Source organism: Tenrec ecaudatus, chromosome 7 (genome assembly GCF_050624435.1).
Source record: "Tenrec ecaudatus isolate mTenEca1 chromosome 7, mTenEca1.hap1, whole genome shotgun sequence".
NCBI lineage: Eukaryota > Metazoa > Chordata > Mammalia > Afrosoricida > Tenrecidae > Tenrec > Tenrec ecaudatus.
The window spans coordinates 39,186,181-39,207,935 of NC_134536.1; the positions used below are offsets into that span (position 1 = coordinate 39,186,181).

The 21,755-nt window shown below is 42.7% G+C and overlaps 1 protein-coding gene across 15 annotated transcripts in view; it reads left to right on the plus strand.

The window, feature by feature from the left end:
- The window catches only part of EPB41L2 (erythrocyte membrane protein band 4.1 like 2), a 235,315-nt gene extending 213,857 nt beyond the window's left edge, over positions 1 to 21,458 (plus strand). For all 15 annotated transcript variants that reach the window (XM_075554558.1, XM_075554542.1, XM_075554549.1 and 12 more), the window contains 2 exons: positions 2,633 to 2,744; positions 21,242 to 21,458. In XM_075554558.1, the coding sequence (XP_075410673.1) occupies positions 2,633 to 2,740 (108 nt within the window). In that variant the 3' untranslated portion in view covers positions 2,741 to 2,744; positions 21,242 to 21,458. The remainder of the gene's footprint in view (positions 1 to 2,632; positions 2,745 to 21,241) is intronic.
- Positions 21,459 to 21,755: the final 297 nt, after the last annotated feature.

The window sequence follows — 21,755 nt, forward strand, 5'->3', positions numbered from 1 at the left end:
ACATCGGACTGCTAACAGGCAGCTAAACAGTTCGAAACCACGATCCTCCCCACGAGAGAAAGACAGGGCATCCTACTTCCATAAAGAGTTACATTCTCAGAAACTCAAGGGGCAAGTTCTACTCTGTCCTCTAGGGTCACAATGATTTGGCAGTGACTCGGTAGTAGTGGCCTTGTTTTTGTTTTGTTTTTACAAAACCAGATACGCTTCCTATCTAAGAGTCATCTGGGTGTATATAGGCAGATCTCTTTCTAGTATTTGATTTGCCTGTGAGTACATTAAAGATCTCTGGTGGCACTGCTGGATAAGCGGTAGACTACTAACCTCAGGGTCAGTGGAGAACCAGGTTGTCTACGCCCATTAAAATCTATAGTCTTGGAAACCTGATGTCCCTGTATATTGAAATCAATTCCTGGCAGTGGGTTCGGTGGTATTTACATTCGGCTCCCTTCAAGCTTGTCCAGGACATTTTACAATTCAGGTCAGACAAAAACAAACAATTTTATTGTTTACGTCCTTCATTCCTCTCTGGACCCCTGTGCTCCCTCTCTTACCCTCTCCCCATCCTTCCCCATGTTAATACACTGAGAAGCTCGTCTGACCACGCCTGATGTCTGCTCTGATTCTTACTGCACTCTTGCCCTCTGGCCTTTCCACGCTCCCAGCTGAGCTGGGCTCTGGCTCTGGCTCTGTAGAGTTATGGCAGACAGACAGACTGTGGTGTGCACAGGAAGTGCAGTTGTGTCCCCTCCGGCAGGTAGCACAGCAAAAGGGAAAATTATGCCACTATTCTCCAGTGGGCTGTTTTCTTATAAGACATGGAGCTTTCTAGGATAATACAATTTCATTTTTAGAATTCCTTCACAAACTTTTAGTGTTGTTCTGTGGTATATTGTTTCATATGCTTTCTCCAAAAGACCTCTTTAAAATCACAATGAACAACAATGAACAAAATCATCTTTTCCTCTAAAATATAAGGTCTTTTGTTTGTGTTATTCCTTCTTACTTCACCAGCACACTTAGTAGGGTTTACTTTCTGACGAAATAGAGAGAAGCTGTTTCTCCTTTCTTAACGCCTGGTCAATACTCCTGCCCACGTCTGGCTCTGCCACCCACCAGCTAATTGGCCATCTCCAAGAGCCATTAACCTTGGGGCCTTCAATTTTTTAAAATGTGAAGTTGTGATCTGTACTCAACAGTCTTATTCTCAAGTGTTACTGATCATGTGTTGCGATGGCCATCATTTTACTTGTTCTGTGTCCTAGGAAAAGGGGCCCCGATGGTGCTGTGGTTTATACTAGCTGCCTGGCTGGTAGTTCAAACCCACCCGCTGCTCCTTGGGAGAAAAATGAGGCTGTTTACTGTTATAAAGGTTTACAGCCTTGGAAATTATATATGAAAAAGGATTATAGAATCTATAAGGTTACTGTGAATTAGAATTGACTTGAAGGGAAGACTGCAGGTGGGTGGGTATACCCAAACATTTACATAGGATTTCCCTGCCACATTTTACATCAACAGACATTTTAATGCAAGCATGAACTTAAGAGAGCAGAGAGGAGCAGGGCCTGGTTCTGCACAGAGTGTTCGGGTAATGACTCGCATTTCGGAGTGATTCAGTCAGGCACTCTGCGGTGTGTTCCCATCATCATTGGCATCCTCAGGCCTGTGAACTCCCTCTTGCCTTGAATATTAAATAGGTGCGCCCTCCTTTGAACCCATTCAACTAACTACTCAGCAAGTTCTTTCTTACAGTCCTTTTCACTTACTGCATGCGTAGCTTTTACATCATTGAGACGGCTTTCTTACACTGAACCCATGCCACAGTCAATTCCGGCTAACACTGCCGCTCTAGGACAGACTACAAGTGTCCCATAGGCTTTCTAAGACGGTCAGTCTTTATGGAAGCAGACTGCCACATCATTCTCCCTCAGAGCAGCAAGCAGTTTCCAACTGTTGACCTTTCACTTTGCCCTAGGGGGGCCTGTGGGGGTTAACCACTCTGCTACTAAGACTCCTTTCTTGTACCAAGGCTAACTAGGAACCAAATAGCACCTATTTCAACTGACTTCCATATTTTGAAGACCCTGAAATGGCTTTTATGTGTAACCCGGCAACTACTTGTACTTCAATCCCTACTTAAAGTCAGACAATTGAATTGATTGTTGACTCACAATGATACCATGTATGTTTTCCAAGGCTGTCGATATTTATGGGAGCAGACAGCCTCATCTTCCCAAGGAGTGTCTCTGGTGGGTTTGAACTGTCGACCATATGCTTAGCTGCCACAGGCTCCTCTCAGTGCCTACAGCAAGCCTTAACATGACCTTTACAGCACTGGCACGAGACTGGTTATAGGCAAGGCTACCAAGCTCAGAGGACAACTGTTCTTGGGAGGCTGGAATTTCAAGCCAGTGTGTCTCTTCTCCGAGCGTCCGTATGTGAAACTGCCATACAGAAATGAGACACCGAGAAGAGTGGGCATTGTCTCAAATGAGCAAGAGCTCATTTCAACCCACAATTCCTGCTTCCTCAAAGAAATAAATGAATCTGTTTGGGCTCGAGGTTAAGTCTGGGTTTATCGGTATGCATGTTTTCAGCTCACACCTGCTTTCTTTCCTGACCCTGCCAGGCCTTGGCCCAGGCCATCAAGGAAGCCAGAGAGCAGCACCCTGACATGTCTGTCACAAGAGTGGTGGTGCACAAAGAAACTGAGCTGGAGGAGGAAGGCGAAGAGTAGTCAGGTAAGAGTGCCCACAGAGGGGTGGGAGACACTTATCTGTCATACGACCCCAGCTTCCTGCACGACATTTGATTTTTTAGATTGTTGTTATTCCTAAGGAGATCTGCTTAGGTTTACTTATATGTTATTATAAAACCTGTGAGCTGTGATGTTACTGAGGGCCTGGTGATAATTTCATAAAAGCACCTTACTAATCAGTGGTTACAATAAGTTTGAGGATGGTGCTGTGACCCTGAATTAGATGGGGGATTTTTATCATAATAGGGACACGTGGGAAATGAGTTACCCTCTCAGGAAGGATTCATAAAGAAGCAGTAAGTTCATTTGTATGACATGCATGGGCATATCTACATACCGGCAGTCAGCTTACAAATGATATCTGAATGATGAGGTCTGTGTGTGTCTTTGAGTTGATTTTGAAGGTACAGCGGAGGAGCCACGTACAGTCCTCAATCTTACTGCAGGGCAGGAAAAGCCTTTGGAGCCTTTTTAATGATTAAATGAGGGGACAGCGATGAAGGATTTATTGAGTCCAGACAGGTTGGTTCAGTTGCTGCAGAGTGAGGGCAGTTTACATAATATGAAGGCAAGGCTTCAAAAACGGCTGTGTCCCACTCAGAGATGGCAGCTGACCAATGCGTGGCTCTTCATAGTGTTGCCAGGAATGTAGTCTCATGTATCAGGCTCCTGAATGGGTTTACTTGGCTTCTTTTACATCTCTTAATCCCAGGCTTTGATGCAGAAAATTTCCATGTTCTGGTTACTCTGACGAATCACCTAAACTAAAAATTCTAGTAGATTCCTGTGTTGCTTCGTCAGCCATGACACAACTAGTTCAGAGCCAAGCATTAGAGAAGAAGTGGGCGTTTATAACATGGGGACTGCCTTAAGATATAAACGTTTAAAACAGCCACACCAACAGAAGTAAAAGTAAAGTCTAACTGGCAAAGTTTAATGTATCTGATAGGGACAGGATTAATAACCCAATTAAATAGTCTTATGTATCAGTTTTTTTAAATTGAACACTTAAGTAGAAAAATGGACAGAAGATTATGCAAGAAAGCCATGTAGAAACAAAGAGGACAGTAAGCAAAATAAGTCCGGGCTTACCATTGCTGAAATATAAATATCAATGAAAAATACAGTGTTCTCGTTTTCATTTATAAAATTGGCCACTCTTTTTAAAAAACCAGTGTTGGGGAGGTTTTAGGGAAAAATATAGTCATATACTGATATGTAGATTATTAACATTTCCTGGAAACAGTTTGGCAAAATTGATATTAAAATCTCAAAAAACAACAACAAAAATCACCCCCACCTAACTATATCTATCACTTGAATCAGTTTTAAAAATTCACCTTGGAGTCAGGGTGCGAGGTAGTACCGATGAAGAGCACAGCTTTCCCCCAGATCCTGGATGCTTCCTCCCCCCAACTACCATGATCCGAATTCTACCTTGCAGGGCTGGATAGGGCAGAGGTTGTACACAGGTGCACATGGGAGCTGGAGGCACAGGGAATCCAGGGTGGACAATACCTTCAGGACCAAGGGTGTGAGGGACGATGCTGGGAGAGTGGAGGGTGAGTAGGTTAGAAAGGGGGACTGATTACAGGGATCCACATGTGACCTCTTCCCTGGGAGAGGGACAGCAGAGAAGGAGGGGAAGGGAGACTCTGGATAGAGCAAGATATGACAAAATAACGATGTATAAATTACAAAGGGCACATGAGGGAGCGGGGAGGGAGGGGAAAAAAAAGAGGACCTGATGCAAGGGGCTTAAGTGGAGAGCAAATGCTTTGAGAACGATTGGGGCAGGGAATGTATGGATGTGCTTTATACAATTGATGTATGTATATGTATGGACTGTGATAAGAGTTGTATGAGCCCCTAATAAAATGTAAAAAAAGAAAAGGGAAAAGAAAGAAAGAAAAGAAAATGATTAGGGCAAAGAATGTACAGATGTGCTTTATACAATTGATGTATGTATATGTATGGACTGTGATAAGAGTTGTATGAGCCCCTAATAAAACGTTTAAAACAAAAAAATATATATATCTTTAAAAAATTCACCTTGGATCTGTTTGGTTTCCCAGTTTGTAAAGCACAGAAGGAATAGATGCATAGAGATAATAACTGACGTAATGGTTAATTGGGCATGAGGGGGTCGGGTGGGGGTGGGGTGGGTGACAGAATTAGGGAGCAAACAATAAATGTGGGAATGGGGAAGGAACACTAGAACTGCTTGTGATTTTATATGTAATTGGTTCATACAGGGAAAACTCAGAAAAACCACTTAAAACAAAAACCAAACTTGACCAAGGATTACCATGGGTGAAGGGGAAAGGGGTATTGAGTTTATGTCAGTGGTGGTGGAATAATTTGGAAAAGGATATCAATAATGGTTGTACAACACAAAGAGTATAATCATTGGCACTCGATTATACAAGTAGAAGTGGAATTGGAGAATGTCGTATATATTGTTGCCACAATTTAAAAAAATTACCATGAATAATGAGTAGAAGGAAGAAGAAAATTCAATTCTAGAATTGAATATGGTGGCAATTGTACAACCCTTCTTGATATGATTGAGTTATTGGATTGTATGACTTGTGGATAAAGTGCTAATAAAACTTTAAAATAATTCATGTTAAATCAACAGATATATACAAAGATGTATATACATGAATATTTATCATATATTTACATGAAATACAAAATTTTAGAAATCACAATGGTCAACAATATGATATTGGTTATGCATTTTACTGCATGTGATGAGCAAGTAGTCATTGAAAGCTGTGCGATGGAATTCTTAATGAACTGAATTCTTAATGAACTGAAATGCTCACAACTGCATGTTAGGTTTTTGCAAAGCAGCCTCACCCCACAGCATCTGACCTCAGCTGTTTTTTAATTGTTACATAATCTGTGTGGGATGTATTGGTTATTTCCTCTTTCTGATCAGAATCAGATTGTTAGGTTCTAGGTTAATGCATGTGGGAGCCGCATAGAATTGCATACTTGTTGTAGCTCCATATGGGCAGATTTATGTCCAGAAGGTTTTAAGTCATATTACCTATAAATATAAAATGCCTCCATTTCTACAGACCTTCTTTAATGTCTTTCAGTAAATTTACATATTTTTTCTCAAAGAAGTCTTGTAAATATTGTATTGGCATTATTATTACATTTATGTATATTCATGCTATTTAAATGATTTTTAAAAATAGAATTTTCTGGAGATCATTGTTTTTGTATGTCCTCCTCACCCTGGTCACAGAGATGTCAAGCTCACTGAGAAATATTTTGGAGGTGGCCAAAGACTTGGTTGAAATCTTTTCTGGTCTGATCAAGAACTTTAATGTTTGGGAATAAATAAGATCTGAGTATTTGAAGTCATGAGAAACAAAAAGAATTTTCTAGCTGTTTTTGGCACAGAAACAACTGACTTTCCATCTCGATCTTATTATACAAAGGAGCTTCAAAGCCTTCATGGAAAAATTCCATTATCTCCTCCTTCCATTCCTCCCCATCCCCCCACAAACGCTTTGGGAACTCCTTCTATCTAGAAATGTTATTGTTTATATTTCAGATAGTTGCTTTCAACATAAGATATATAAAAGATCACAGCCAGAAGTCATTTAAGTTAATCTTTGCAGCAAAATATCCCCACAGTAAATGTACTTACTATATCATCTGCTGAATGTGGCTCTTTTGATTTTTGAGATGTATGAGAGGGCTACAAAAAGTTCGTGGAGAAATGGAACAAAAAAGATACACCACCACCACCCACACATACCATGGACTTTCTGAAGCCCCCGCAGATTTCCCTAGTGGGTTTGTATATATGGACGACTGAAACCTATCTTTGCTCACATTCAGAAGACTGGGTGCAGCGCTGGCTTTGCCAGTGATGGGACTATTGGGAAGTCAATGCCATTGGTGCACAGTCTAACCTTTGTAACCCATAGTATGTATTATCAGGATAGTATAAGGGCTGGCTTACGATGTTATTTTTCAAAAGGATGAGAAAATGGAGTATCGTAAGTGGTAACACTGAGTTTTCCCTGTATGAACCAATTACTTATTAAACAGAAATATAAGACAAAAATTAGTGACTACTATGAGCTTTACTAATCCCCTACCTTCACTTGTGGCATTTGGATAAGCTTTGTAATGCGCTAGGTCAGCGGTTCTCAACCTGTGGGTCACAACCCCTTTGGGGATTGAACGACCCTTTCACAGGGGTCACCCAATCCATAACAGTAGCAAAATTACAGTTATGAAGTAGCAGCAAAAATCATGTTACGGTTGGGGGTCCCCACCAAATGAGGAGCTGTGTTAAGGGTCACGGCTGAGGAAGGACCACTGCGCTAGGTGCATTAGCTATTCTCCGTACTTTGAACGAATACCCTTTTTTAATTTCTTTTGAATTAATGCTTTTGTTCTTTCAGCATGCACACATCCAGTTTGCTTGTTTGAGAGGCCAATTTTAATGAATAGCCCACTTGAACAGATTTAGCTAGTGTATGGTATAAATTCACATATAGGGTGAGAGAACTAGATTGTTTGGCAAGGTTCATGTATTAATTTAAATATATATATGCTAATGTGTGCCAAGCTACTCAGAGGGTATCTCGGCTTTGGGTGAAGTGTCAGTGGTGGGTGAGACAGTCACCTTCCCCAGGAGAGAAGGCATGGGCATTCATGAAATCAACACCACACAATAGCAAGTGTGAGCAACACTCCAAACAAAGGCAATCAAATGCTATGAGAGTGCAGAATGGAGACGTGGCCTCCTGTGGACATAACCTGTTACTGGAGGAAGGGGGTGCGAGTGGAAGTTTGAAGGACGAGTAGGAGTGACCACACAGCATCTCAGCACCGCCACGCCCAAGGGTTAGCGTGCAGCCTCTAAAAAAATATACCCTTCACTGGTCCGTCTGGTGGAGCAGGATAGAGGTATTTGTACTGCTGCAGCCACCTGCCAGCTGCCTGACTAGGATTTCACAGAGGCAGTGGGTGGGCTGAGGCAGAGCACCTTCCCAGGACAGAATCTGAAGGTCAGTCAGAGAAGAGAATAAACAACCCTTTGAGTGGTATCTGTCCCATTTCCAAACATGTAACGAAACCTCTCCTCCTACCTGCGCTCACCCTTTGGGTTGGCTCTGAGCCTTTGATCAAGCATCCAGAGTGGGCGGTAAGGCGAGCAAAGAGACTAGTGGTCAAAGAAGAGACAACAGGGGACTGACTGACCCTCACCAACCTGCTCTCCTGCTCTAACCCCCTCCCCATCACCCCTATATTCCCCTTTTAGCCAACTGTGAGGCAAAGAGGAGGGAGATGCAAAAGTTGCATTAAAAAGGAAATGTATGTATGTGCATGAGACGAGTTCTTTTATATATATATATTTATATATATAAATTTAATGTCCTTACAGTGGTTCTCAACCATCCTAAAGCTGTGACCCTTTGATACAGTTCCTCATGTGGTGACCCCAACCATAAAATTATTTCATTGATACTTCGTAACTATAATTTTGCTACTGTTATGAATCGGGTGACCCCCCTGTGAAAGGGTCGTTGGACGTCCACAGGTTGAGAACCGCTGCCTTACAAGGACTGCTCCTCCTTCCCAGTGTATCCTAGGTGCATATTTATGAGTGGACATGAAACATTGCTGATCTTGTCACCACTGGGCTGGTATGCCGGCACCTTCCGCATCGGGAGGGAAAAGGGTGCCAGACCTGCCCAGTGGTGGAGTCTGGTGTCCACCAAGAAGGAAGAACCACAGGAGAGGGAGCTCCCGGAAGCACTTTAATAGCTCTCTGAACCCAGACTTTAAGCGAGCCTCCCCAGCTCCGTGGGGAGTCACTGGTTTGCAGTGCAAATGTGAAGGCAGCCACCCTTCAGTCTGACAGCAGTGGGACAGCCCAAGAAGGAAATGACGGGAGCATCATCTAGCCCAGGGCCCTCAAACTTTGTAAACAGGGGACCAATTCACTTTCCCTCAGACCTGTTGTAGGGCCGGACTATAGTTTTAAAAAAAAATTTATGAGCAAATTCCTTTGCATACTGCACATAACTTATTTTGAAGTAAAAAACAAAATGGGGCAAAAACACTCGGCAGGTCGGATAAATGTCCTTGGGGGGCCACAGTTTGAGGACCCCTGATGTAGCCCATCCACTCATTACTTTATTCACTCATTCATTATACAAGTGTCGAATACCCACTGCATACCAACTCCTGCCTTACCACAGAGACTTCATGTCAAATCCACAAGTTCTGCACTCGAAGACAATAAACCAGTGGCGGCAGAATAGAGTGTGGACCCCTGAAATAGGTCTTGAAATTGTTTCTGTTCAGGATTGGTCATCAGAAATGAGTCCCACTTGAGCTTTAAGGTGAGCGAGTGAACGTGAAAGAAAAGACATGGAGGGCATTCATAGAGCTGTGAACTTACCGCATTCTCGGGGTGTCTGGGTGACAGGGTGCTTTGGGCTAGTGATGGGAGATGAACTGGAGGGAAGGAGGGTAGAGGGCAGATTATATAGCATCCTGTGAGAGAATGTGGAGAAGCCAAATTTTATTCTGAAACCTGGGTGCTCTTAATGTATTTACCTGGCGAGGGAAAGAGACATCGGTGACCTGTTGACTTTGTGTATGAAGATAGGTAAGTTTGGAAGCTCGGGGAGCAGGCCAGAATCAACAGATAACTCTTAAATTTCTGGTGTTGGGGACTATCAGTTGCCCATAATCTGTGGCATGGAGTACATGAGTTTCATCGGCTGCATATCATGTAAGCTTGGGCAGGTTACCCTGTTTCTTAGATATATTATCTCATCATACAGATCTATTCAGCTATTATCAGACAGGGCGATAACAACTTGGAGAGAAGAGTATGCGGCCAGGGCGGTTTGTAAGCACGTCTGTAACTTACAGAGAGAACCAAGTGCCTATTTTATTTTTAAGACTCCAATGGAGACTTACATTTTTAGCCCAGATTTTATTGAGCTGACATGTGGGTAAAATGAGGTGTGGGAAGCAGGCACGAGCTCCAGAGGGCAGCAGGCCCCCGGGCACGGGGTGGAGAGTCTGCTGGCTGTATCTCCATCTTCTGATGGAGCCCTTGGCTTGCTGTCACCAAGGGCTGGTGTGGGGAGTCTCGAGGTCTGAGGAGCACAGAAAGTGAGAGAGTGGACCCAGAAAGGTAGACAGAAAATGGAGAAAGGGACATCACAAAAGCTCTGAGAGAAAGATGATGTTGCAGAAAAAATAACCAAGTATTAATTATGGTGGCTCAATCAAATCAAGGTGTCTTTCCGAATTGACGCTGTAAGTTAGCCTCTGTCAGAGATGCATTGAGATGGGGCCGTTACTGAACAGGTCTCAGAAGAGTGTCCTGTAGCTCTCAGGAAACTGAAGGCATACTGGAGTGGTTAGAGCCTTTTGCTCCTGCACCAGCTCTGCCTGCCTTCACCTGAGAGAGAGAGCAGGAAGGATTAGGGATTCCCGGGAAAGCTTGGTGCCGCCATCTTTTGAGCCTGTTATATATGCTCAGAGCCTCCCTCCTGCCCCAGCAAATAAACTGTTAGTGGTATTAGTCTCCTGTTTTCCTGCTAATGCTTAGCATGCGCAGCTTCTAAAGAAGGTAATACTGTGTTCAAACCAACATTTTCAAGTCAGGGTGTCGTTCATGATTTCAGAACAGGAAATTAGCATGAGCGATCTGACTTGACAGGAGAAGAGAACTGTGCTGGCTGACGGAGCACTCGTTGGTCAGGTGCCCTCATTTACATGCGGCCCTGGTGAGCAGCACCCTCACTTTACAAAGAAGCATGAACCTGTTGACTTGAGATGACGGTTTCCATTCCAGGAGCCAGCAAGGTCTTTTCAGGCTTATCAAATGAATTGCACTTTGATTTCATTCGATTTGCCTTGTGCTAGTCTCATACCTAAAATTAGCATCCTATTAGAGCGTGCTTTTCAATATAGATTAATCATTCCTAAAGTGAAGCCTTGTGTGAGGAAATGTTTTGGTGTAGTGGGTTTTCTGTACAACCAGTTTTCGCTTTGGAACGCTGGGGAATGCGCTACTTTAACATCCGTAACTCTTGCAGGTGCGCTCAGTGAGTGAGTTGCAGTGTGTCTGAACCTCCCCACAGACGGGGCAGAGGTGCCACTGCTGGTGCATATGTCATCAGCACCAGCTAGTCACGAATCCCTCAGGGTTTGCCCTTGGACACTGTTCTTGACTGTGGGTTCTTGCTTTTGTGTTAGTGAAACTACATTGCCTTTTCTGGTTATAAAAAAGGGGGAGAGAATAACATGTGCTACGTAATTTTATCTGCTCATGACATAATATCTCTTCATAAGTGTATGTGTATCTGACACAGTAATGTTTGCCTGTGTCTTTGCATACGTGCACACTCCTCTATTTGTGTAGGCTGCTACGATTGATTCTGTTCTGCAGCCTGCTGTTTGTCTCGACCTAGCAGGGCAGTGTAGACATCTGTTCTTGCCATTACATTCAGATTCACTTCCGTCCCCAACAGGCGTTCTATAAATGACCTGTGGCTTACTTGACCCCTTTGTTGGGTCTTCAGGTAGTTCCTCAGCTCTCGCAGTTAGTTAACATACACAACTGTTAGGTCCCCAGTCAGTTTATCAGTCAGTCAGCTCCCCACATTGTTGCCAATACTAAATGTTAGTAGATGGCATTCTCAATCTTATGGGGAAAGAACTTTTGTTTTTCTTTAAAAGAAAAAATATTCCCGTGAAATTGAACAACACCCAACCCATGTGACCTTCTCTGGGGTTTCCAGGTCTGTAACTGTACAGGAGCAGGTCCCTCATCTTTCACCCACCGGAGGGCTGGTGGCTTTCCTGGCCTTCCTTAAAGTTAGCAGTGCAGCACTTCCCAGACAGCCCTGTCCAGGCTCTCCAGGTTAGGAGGGTAGACAACAGGCATGCACACAATTTGCAATTCCTTGAATTGCCGTTTTGTTTTCTTGGCCTGGTTTCCTATTCATGCGTTTATCTTTTGTTCTTAATGGTTTAAGTGTGCTAACGCTTTCATCACATGCTGTCATATTTTTCTCACTTTTATTATTAAAAGTGGCACAAAAAAGGGGGAGGGTGAAAACAGAAGTCTAAATTGAAATATGGTACAATGGATTCTTTTATGTGACCTTTGCCTTTATCCCTTGGAAATGCAGCAAGAGAGAATTTCCCTCCAACTCAGAGGGGTTACCTTTGCCTCCTTTTCCTAAGCCTAACGTGTTTGTTTAATTTCCTGGGTAAACAACTCGGTTTGATACTTTTTGTCTGGCCCTGGAAAGAAATGTGTGCCCTATGATTGGTAGATTCCTCACAGGGATTAGTTCATACAGCCAGGCAAATGAAGTACCTATTACCTGCTATGCAAGTTGAGAACCTGGCCTACTGTGATGGTCATTTACAGCTCCATTTGAGCAACTCCATGTGTTGACATTGCCTCGGAGTTATGTGTATATGCAGCTAATACCACGGGGTGTTGACCGGCAGAAAGAGGAAAGCAGAGAGAGAGAGGCGGGAAGGAAGCTCCTCAACACTGTCACGCACCTCAGGAAAATATCCATCAATTCTAGAAGAAGAAATCCGAAGGCCTGACCGCATTGGCAAAAACCAAGGCTCCATTGAATCCCTATTGAAATGTTTCAACAAACTGATGGAGTGCTAGAACACTCACTCATCCCTGCCAAGACATTTGGAAGATAACTACCTGGCCAACTGCCTGGAAGAGAGATCCATATCGGTGCCCATTCCAAAGAAAGCATTGACTCCTGTCTGAATGAGCAACACGTTGAACCCACAAGTCACTCCATGGGAGGGAGATGAGACAGTTTGTTCCCATAAAGATTCATAGACTTCAAAACCTGACGGAAGAGTTCTACTTTGTCCTTGTAGGGATCACTGTGAGTTAGAACCCACTGGGCGGCTGGGGGATTATCCTTATTTGATACTAAGAGGAAAAGTGACTTCTTCCATGTTCCCTCAACTAACAGTAAAGAGGTGGATCTAGAGGGGAATCCAGTTGACTCCCAGTAACCTTTTTATTTAGGAAAAACAGAAACATGCAAGAGCTGCTTACTTATCATCCAACGAGGTTTTCAGAGTTGAAGGTATTGTTTGTTAGCTGAAATGTTTTCTTAGTGCTACCTATCTTAGAATCCTAAGATGTTAAGAGCTTAACTAGAAAAAGCTATATTGAATATAACCTTATTATAATCCATTCGTTATTTAAAAGAAGCTTTACAATTTTATAGAATGCTATCAAATGGAGTTCCCTTAAAATAAGGCCTTAGCAAAATGAACCAGAAGATCTTATTAGATTTAGGGCCATACGCTCTTAGAGACCTGTTTCCTTGATTTAGGAAAACTGTTTATTTAAAGAATTGACCTCTGGGGATACAGATACAGGTAGTAACCAAAAGCGAACAGAAATAGGAACCTAGCACCTTTTCACCTAAGCAAGAAAATCAGCCAGTGCAAATTATGATGAAGACAAGGGCTAGTGCTTTCTTCCCCGAGACGACAGTTCTGTTTATTTTTGCCTCTCCAAGCCCATGTTCCTCAGTCTTGCCATGCAGGCTAGTCTGTTATTTCCACTAATAGATAACTGTGAACTCGCATGCTCAGTGGATTCATAGATACTGTGAGCCTCCATGCTAGTAGTTTGTTGTTCAGGACAGGAGGCATGGGAATGTGTTTGCACATGACATTTAGAGAAAAGCATAGTATGTTTTCAGAGAAACCTAAGTAAAGGGCTATGGAAACGGTTTGGAGGAGAAACGTTCTGGATGGCAGATCAGGGAAGATATACCCCTAACATAAGTAAGCTCCTTTGTGCACAGCACTTGGGAGGATCTGGAGATAGGGAGATGGGGCAGAGAGGTCACAGCGTGTACACAAACAGTTGGAGGAATTACAGGGAGAGCAGATACCACCTTATTGGGTTTATTTCAGTTGTGCAGCAGACCCGGAAAATATTGCTAAAGAAGGTGACCAGATTTTAACATTGGTAAATCGGGACACCATTGATAAAACTCATATCCTGGCAAAATAGCCACATGGCAGCTGAAAACCGTTTACCCTAGCTTGTTGTGCATTCTTTCCAAAAATTGGGACTTTTTTAAAACACTGTGGGACACGGGAAAAATTTGTTAAAAATCGGGACGTCTGGTCACCTTACAAAGGCACACTGCAGAGAATCTTCCATTCTCTGCCAGCACCTTTGTTTAGACTTTACTCTGTAGGTAGCTTTGTACAGGTGTTTGTGATGCGGTGGACAACTTGATAGAGCAATTGTATCAATCATCTCTGTAACTCCCACCCAACTACTGAGTGGGGACATAAGATTTGCTGTGTTTCTCTCTTCCTGATGAGTCTGGGTCAGTGACAGTGGTGTGGACACTGGTAGAATGTTCTGATTCAATTGGGAGTCTTCACAGAGCTCATTGTGGTGGTCAGAAGAGGGAACTCTACCATGGGGACTGGTCAGTTTTGTCATCCTGCTGGGTATAAAATGAACCCTCTCAGTGGCGGGGTGGTGGTGGTTCAGTGAAATGGTTTATCTCATTATTATCAAGAAAGATGAGTCAGAATATGGAGTGCATCCTTTGGACCTAGGTATCCCTGCCCATAGAGCCTCCTCAATGCAGGGACAGAAAATTGGTAGCAGAGAAGCTGCAGACTAGGCCCAAGGCTCAGAGCTGGGGGCTTCCTGACTTTTGGATTGAAAAACTGAATGCCTTAAGGCAAGGAGGCTTGCTGGCCGAGTGGAGTGTATCAAGGCACTTAATTGGTGGGGGGGGGAGCTAGGTTTCTTGACTCAGGAGTTAGAGCTAAGTGCCTTTGGGCTGAATCAAGCTGATGGTGAAGTAACCAAACTAGCTGCCATCAAGTCACTTCTGAGTCACAGTGACCTTGTAAGACAGGGTGGGTCTGGTTTTGAACAGCTGGCTTTTTGGATCACAGTCTAGTGTGTAGTCACTATGCCACCAAGACTCCTTTTATGGTGGAGTAGCAAACCCTAAAAGAGCTCCTTAACATTACCCAAACTAGGCAAAGGCCACGAGGCTACAGGATTGAGAGACCATAGACAAGAAAGTGGCCTTGTTTGCAGGCATGGCTTGAGAGAAACTGTCCTGGGTCCTTAGCATTTCTGATCCTGAATTGTAACCTATTAGCTTCCTTAAGAAACCCCATATTGTGAGTCTTGTCTGTAAGTTCTGGGTGGCATTGCAGTGGATTCTTGAGTCCAGCAGAAATGTAAAGTGTCCCGGGAGAGAGGGATGGTTGGTATTAAAGCAGGGTAAGGAAGGTAGGCAGCATGCTTGACCTATCTCATGGAATTGACCTTGGACTGCTGGGTTTTATTCTCATCGCCCCCGGTGTAGTTAGCAAAGATCAGACACCAGTGAGGCTGAAGGAGCCTTCTCAGGGTTTTCCTTTAGTGAGAACATATACTGATAATTAACATATACTGATAATTAACATATACTGATAATTAAGATTCGCTCACTTCTATGTGAATTTACACAGGATGTTACTTTGCAGGCGTCATCGTGGGAATCCTTCAAATAACAGGCTCCTACCAATGTATGCGCAGCACGATTCACTGCGCAAAAAACTTATTTTGTACCAACTGTCTCTTCAGATTGTAACTTTGATATAAAACTAAGCGAATGAGTGAAATTATGGTTTACAAAATCAGCCATGTTCAAAAAGGAGGTAGGGACAATTACCGTATATACAAGTGTATAAGCCGAGTTTTCAGCACATCTTAAATGTAGTTTTTGTGGTAAAAACTGATAATTCGGGTCGGCTCATACTCTAGTATCTACGATAACTAGTTTTCTTACCGACTATAAAATACATGGATGGGGGAGGGGACGAAAGAAGAATTTTCAGATTTCACTCTGTATCTTGTAATCTCTGTGCTTCAAGGTGGAGTTGATGTTTTCTTTCTATAGAAAATTCTAAATTGGTGCATGGCCATTTATTTACTAAATTTGGTTACTAGAGTGGCTTGGTTAGTGTATCTAGCAATAAAGCTCCTAATATACAAATTAACTTTCAAGAAGAAGTATTCAATTGAAGACATGAGCTCACCTGTTGGCTTTGTGTTTCCTAAAAGGAATGGGCTTAAAAGCAGAAAGAGACATTTTGAGCTATTTTAAGGGAAATGGGAAAGTGGTGGAGATGGTTTCGGAACACACTCTCCCCCGCCCCTCGTCCCTTGAGTGGGAGAGAACTGCAAATTTGTGAAAGCCCAAGGCCTGCCTGAGGGAAGACCTCAAAATCGAGTCTCTCGAAAGCAAAAATACTTTTGACGTGTTTCTAGCAAACTTCAAACTGAATTTTCGTCTTTGAACTGAAATTGTGCTAATTATATATTACTGAGTACAATATAGTTGTTCCTCCAAAGGGCCAAGCTAGTCGTAGGAGAACCGGCAATACAGAGCTCTCCAAGGGCCTGGTGAGCATCGGTTTGGTCAGGCAAACCCAGAAGAGCAGCATTCTTTGCTGAAGTGTCTGTCTGTAGGGTAGTTACTGAGCTTCCTGTGCCTGAAAAGGAACGAAAGATGGGATTTCGCGCTGTGTTAGGAACTGCAGTGGGTTCAGAAGAGCAGTGCCTATCTAAACTTAATTGTCTCAAGACCCTTTTATTGAAAACCGTTTTGTTCACATGACTTATCTATCAAAATAGGGCATGTTGGAAAGCAAAACTGGGAAGTCTTGAAAATATTTAAAATAGTCACCATGCTTAAGTAACATTTGTTGAAAAATAAACCCAGGTCCACGTGTAGGTTTGGTGATTCACCACGAGGACCCACAAGACTCCGCCTGTCGTACTCATGAATGAGATTTACTCCACAGGGGGGTACACAGTGCAGCCCCAAGAAGAACGGGCATCACCCGAGCCCCGGATCAAGCTTCCCAGAGTGTCCCTTAGGAAGCCACACAGCAGGGACCTGAGGATGAGGACAAAATGGCTGCTCTCGGGAAGCCTGTATGAGTCTCTGTGCCCGAGGTTTTATATCGACTGCTGGCTTTATGGAAGTTCTTCAGAGGAAAGCTGGCTGATGGTTGTTTGAGCGGTGGAGGCAGTGAGCCGTCCGGGAATGGTGGGAACCTTCCCAGACAGCAGCTACAGGCAGTCTCGCAAGCAAAGCTTTCTCAGAACAGCCATCTCAAGCTTGCAACGTTAACTGTTTGTTTTTTGCACAGTTCCTATCTGGAAAATTAAAAGTGGCACTCCTTTAAAATACCTGGCTTAATAGGCACAGACTGAGACCTGCTCTTGCAGACCATCGGTGGGGACATGTTGTTTTGATTATCACGGCATGGAATTTTTGACGCGCTCAGATATGTAGTTGGAAAAGAAAAGTAGAAGTTGTGTATTCTTCTTTGTAGCTTTTTGTGGATTTTCCTTCCGTGTTTCACCCAAACTCATCATCCAGTAGTGTCTTAAAGATTTGCTGCAATGTGGAACCAAAGCCATAGCAACGGACTTTTCATATTTGTTTATTGCCATGAAAACCATTATTCTGTCTTGCACCTTGAAAGGAACTTTCATTTACACTGGGTTTTGCAGCAGAGGCCATTTGGAAAATGCTAGTTCGTCTAGCTTTGCAGTTCTCCTAAATATCAAAATATTTTATTATACAAATAAAAAAATCTCATCAGTTAGTAACACTACTGATCTTACCAGAAGACGCTTTTTAAATCGTGAGAAGTGGTCAATCTCAAGGAGACGGAAAACACATTTTCCAAAATTCTAATCTTCACATGAACATTTGAGTTTTATCATTGCCACAAATAGTGTCTCGTTTTCCTCAATGTGCCAGGCTTGCTTCATTTTCAAGAAAAAGTCTGCCAAATAACCAAACTTGAATAATGCCATTTGTCACTTACGTTGCTACTTTAAGTAAATAAAGGGTCCGAGGGAAAAAGTAACGTGTCGAACTCAAGATTCCCGCAGCCACCCAGCAGAGGTGTTTTGTGTGTGCTTTGTATTTCCTCCATGCGCATCAGTGCAAAGACCCCTACTCAAGGAGTGATGTGCAATACAGTGAAGGTATTTCCTGCTTTCGTGAGGACACTGTTAGGTGAAGCCGAGTTTTGCTTTGGTTGATTGCCTTTGCTGCTGAGATATCAGCACCTTTTATTCATCACTGTCAGTGTGTCGTCAGTAAATAATGTCAACACAGTACAATGAGCCAAGAATGCGTCCTAGTGTCACTATCTGTGGTGGGGGGTGGGGGGTTGGGGTGGCGGTGGATAGAAAGAGTCTCGGTCACCCTGTGTTTTACAGACCACGTGTGGAGAACTGCAGGGTCTTTGTTACAGGTCAAATACTAACTTTTAAGAACTGGCTATTTCCTAGGAAAACCAAAAAGAAATTTAGCATACTTGGCACTCTTAGCTCTGGCCTCTTTGAATTTTGAACAACTGGGATTGTGTATTAGAATTAAAAGCAAGTGTGCAAATTGAGAAAACAAAGGAGAAATCAAAGGAAAGTTCAGCACTCGATCTGATGCTGTAGACCGTCATAACCTAGACATTTACAAATTGGACGTTACACCTAAGTGCGTGGATCTCTGTATTCATTTGGGAAACAATTAGATTGTATTTTACACAAGCAGTTTATCGATGTTGCCAAATCTCTCACTATATTAGAGATTTCTAACGCTAAGATACCTTGTAGTCGTTGCATGTTCATTAATCAAAGGGCAAGGGTTGGTTTTTATCCACTATTTTAATTATCTAATTGTCTAAAAACCGACATTCTTTTCTTTGAGCTCTCCTGAGGATTAGTGCCCCTGTGGTTTCTCCCTGGGTAGTGGGCTCTCTGAATCCCAGCTACCTGACATGCCATGTGAAAGCCCACATTTACAACTGACTGGATTCTTCTGGAGGAGGACTCGTTGAAGACAGAGCCCCACTGTGCGAGCCCAGCATCTCTGGGCTTTGGTTCGGAGAATCTGTGTTTCCCATTAGATGAAAGAGCTTCTAGCAAGAGCTTAACTCATGTCACTGCTTCTTTGTCACAGTGAGTTAAAGAACAAGCTGTGAGTCCTGTGCTAAGACAGAAAAGGGACATTTCTTCCTGGTCACCTTAACCAAAAGGGGGAGACACAGACTAAGGAATGGGACCGGGATTTAGGAATGTTTACTGACATTGCATAATCTTGGAGCAGGGAAACTGAAGCATGGAAGCCGTGAGTTTTGTTCTGGTTAGACACAAATTTTCATAATGTGATGTAATTCTTATAATCATTGCTGTGATTTTTATCAAGGCTCAAGGGCAAAGCCAATTGAGTTAGTGCATTGAATTGCATTGACTAAGTAAAGATTTCCTCATTGGTACACTGGGTAGAATTTAAGCTATGGGAGGAAAATATCTGTAGCTTATGTACCAATGACATTGATTCTACCCATATCATTTCTTCTTCCAGCTCAAAAACTAGATGCTTAGGACTTGGAAGCATATTTCTATATGTGTTTAAGTGAAAAGCAGTAAAAAGTGACAAAGAGTTTTGTATGTATCAGTAACTTTCTATTAATATTTAATTTCCTGATACATTAAATATTCTAATAATCCTTCAGAGTTACATTCAATTGATCATTTTTTGAAGAATGAGAAAATAATCAAATGTACTTAACATTCAGATTACAATGGATACTATTTTCATTGATTGGGAAAGCTGTTTGAAATCCTGAGAGCCATTTCAGGCTATCATTTGGAATACTGAACTACTACAGGGAGGAAACTTTTATTTTGCTTTCTAGGAGGTTTTGAGTACATGAAAATAAGGTATATTTGAGTTTAAATGAATAGCTGTTTTTCTCTCAAGTGTTTGAAGCTCTTAAAGATGAGGTCCATTTCCTTCAGTTCCTGCACATCATGCTCCTTCTGGTCCCTGGTTTCTCTGCTCAGAACTTTGGAGCAAGTTTAATTTCAGCTTTGCTTCACAAATAGTGTCTCATCATAAAGCACAAAGTGAAAATTTAATTTCCAGTGAAAACAGATTCCGTGAAGTAAAAGGCGAGTCTAGCAGGAACAGTGGCGACTAGACTCCTGATAGCCTTGGTGTTCTCTGTAGACTTCCAGGCGCTGACCCCGTCAGGGGAAAGTCAAGCAGGGTGGCAACCGCATTAGGGCACCTGTTCACTAACCAAAGCACACCGAGCTACCAGCTCTCAGAGAATCCGAATAGACAGGAAGGTCACAGATAACTCTCCAATCTGATTTGATTGGTGGTGGTATCTGTTTTTCTCCACTTTTCTTTTCACAATTGTACTCCTAGTCTTAGTTACCTCACTCACTCACTGCCATAGAGTCAGTAGCGACTCATAGCAACCCTGTAGGGTTTCTGAGACTGTAACTCTTTACAAGACTAGAAAGTTCCATCTCTCTCCCTCTTTCTTACTTAGCACCACTATAATGGACAGCACAAGCAATGGTGTTTACCAATCAGAAATGTGTTTCTTCTTAAGTTAAGTCTAGGGTGTTCAGGGACCCTGGGATGCTCTCTGCTCCTGCTCTTTTTCCTCTGTGGTACTGAAGTCTTCCCTTCTCCGTTCACTTCTCCTCCTCTGTGCTGTCTTGTAAGATAAAAGTTGGTGTAGGCCCTAACCCTGGAGAAGCTGTGACCTGAGTTAAGGGAGTTGTCCAAGCTAATGCCCTTAGAGTGGATTGGCTAGTAAGAGGAAATCTCCCACATCATTTCCAAATCGCTGAGAAGCATGGCTCAGCCAAGTAGACACATCTGGGGACACAAGTCAGTCCATGACAGAAAAAGACAGCTGTGTTTCCTCCATTGATTTTGTGTCTTGCCTAGAATCAAGTGTAAGTAATAAAGAGAAGTGAAATAGCCTTAGGCAGACAACAGAGTGGGAAATATGAATTTGATTAATCAATGTGTTCTGAATTATCAAGGGACTTATAATAGTGATAAATCTGAATGATGATGAGTTTGTTTGTTTTTTCTCAAAGCAAGGCTTCATTTTATCTAAGTGGATATCTAAGCATTTAAATCGACTTGGGATCAGAATAGTCTCCACCAGAAACTCTTCAGAAGAAAGGCTTGGCAGTCTGCTTCCTGGAAAATCCTAGACAGCCCCTCTAGCTGCACCCATGGGCTCAGTCACGAGAAGCCAGAATCAGATGCATATGTTATTTATGCAAATTACCTTTGTTTTAAGTTCCCTATTTTCAGAGTATTCTAGTGTCGCTGCTGTCTCTTTTCAGATGCTATAATGTCAGCCCCGCCCAAGGTGGAACAGGCTCTGGTGCTTGTGTGGTACATCTATTATTTGCTACAGAATTAGGCTGATAGTGGCTCTGAGTACTAGATTTGAAAGGTGGTTAGTGTTATATAATTTTCTCTGGTTTGGGGATATTGGAAACATATTTAAACCATCTCTCTCTCTTATTTCCCCCTCTAGAAACTAATTTCATCAACAGCATTCAACTTTGTGACCATGAAGAATTCTGACCATTCCAAGTCCTAATGCCACCGCAGTTCTGCAGCAGAGTCATGCGACGACTGGTAACAGTGACCAGGAGCCTGGATAATTAAAATGCCAACACCAAGCCTTTCCTTAACAGCTCTGGTCTATACTGTTCCCTTGGATCTTAATATATTATTTTGTTTCATAACCACTTTTAAGTATTCTTGGTTCGTTCTTTATCTTTTTTAAGGGGGTATTATTACTTTATCTCCTGCTTGCTTTGTGTACCCCTGCCTGCTCGATATGACTCTTTGACAAATGCTAGTGAACAAAGCCAGCCCGAGCTGGTAAGGTGCTGTCCACTTAATCAGGTGCTGTTGTGCAGAGAGAACTGACTAATTTAGATAGAGTGGCTTTCTTTTTCCCCGATTTTTTTCCCCCATCGAGTTCGTAACAAATATTTCCTGAGTTTTCTGATCGCAGTAAAATTACTGTGTGAGAAAATATT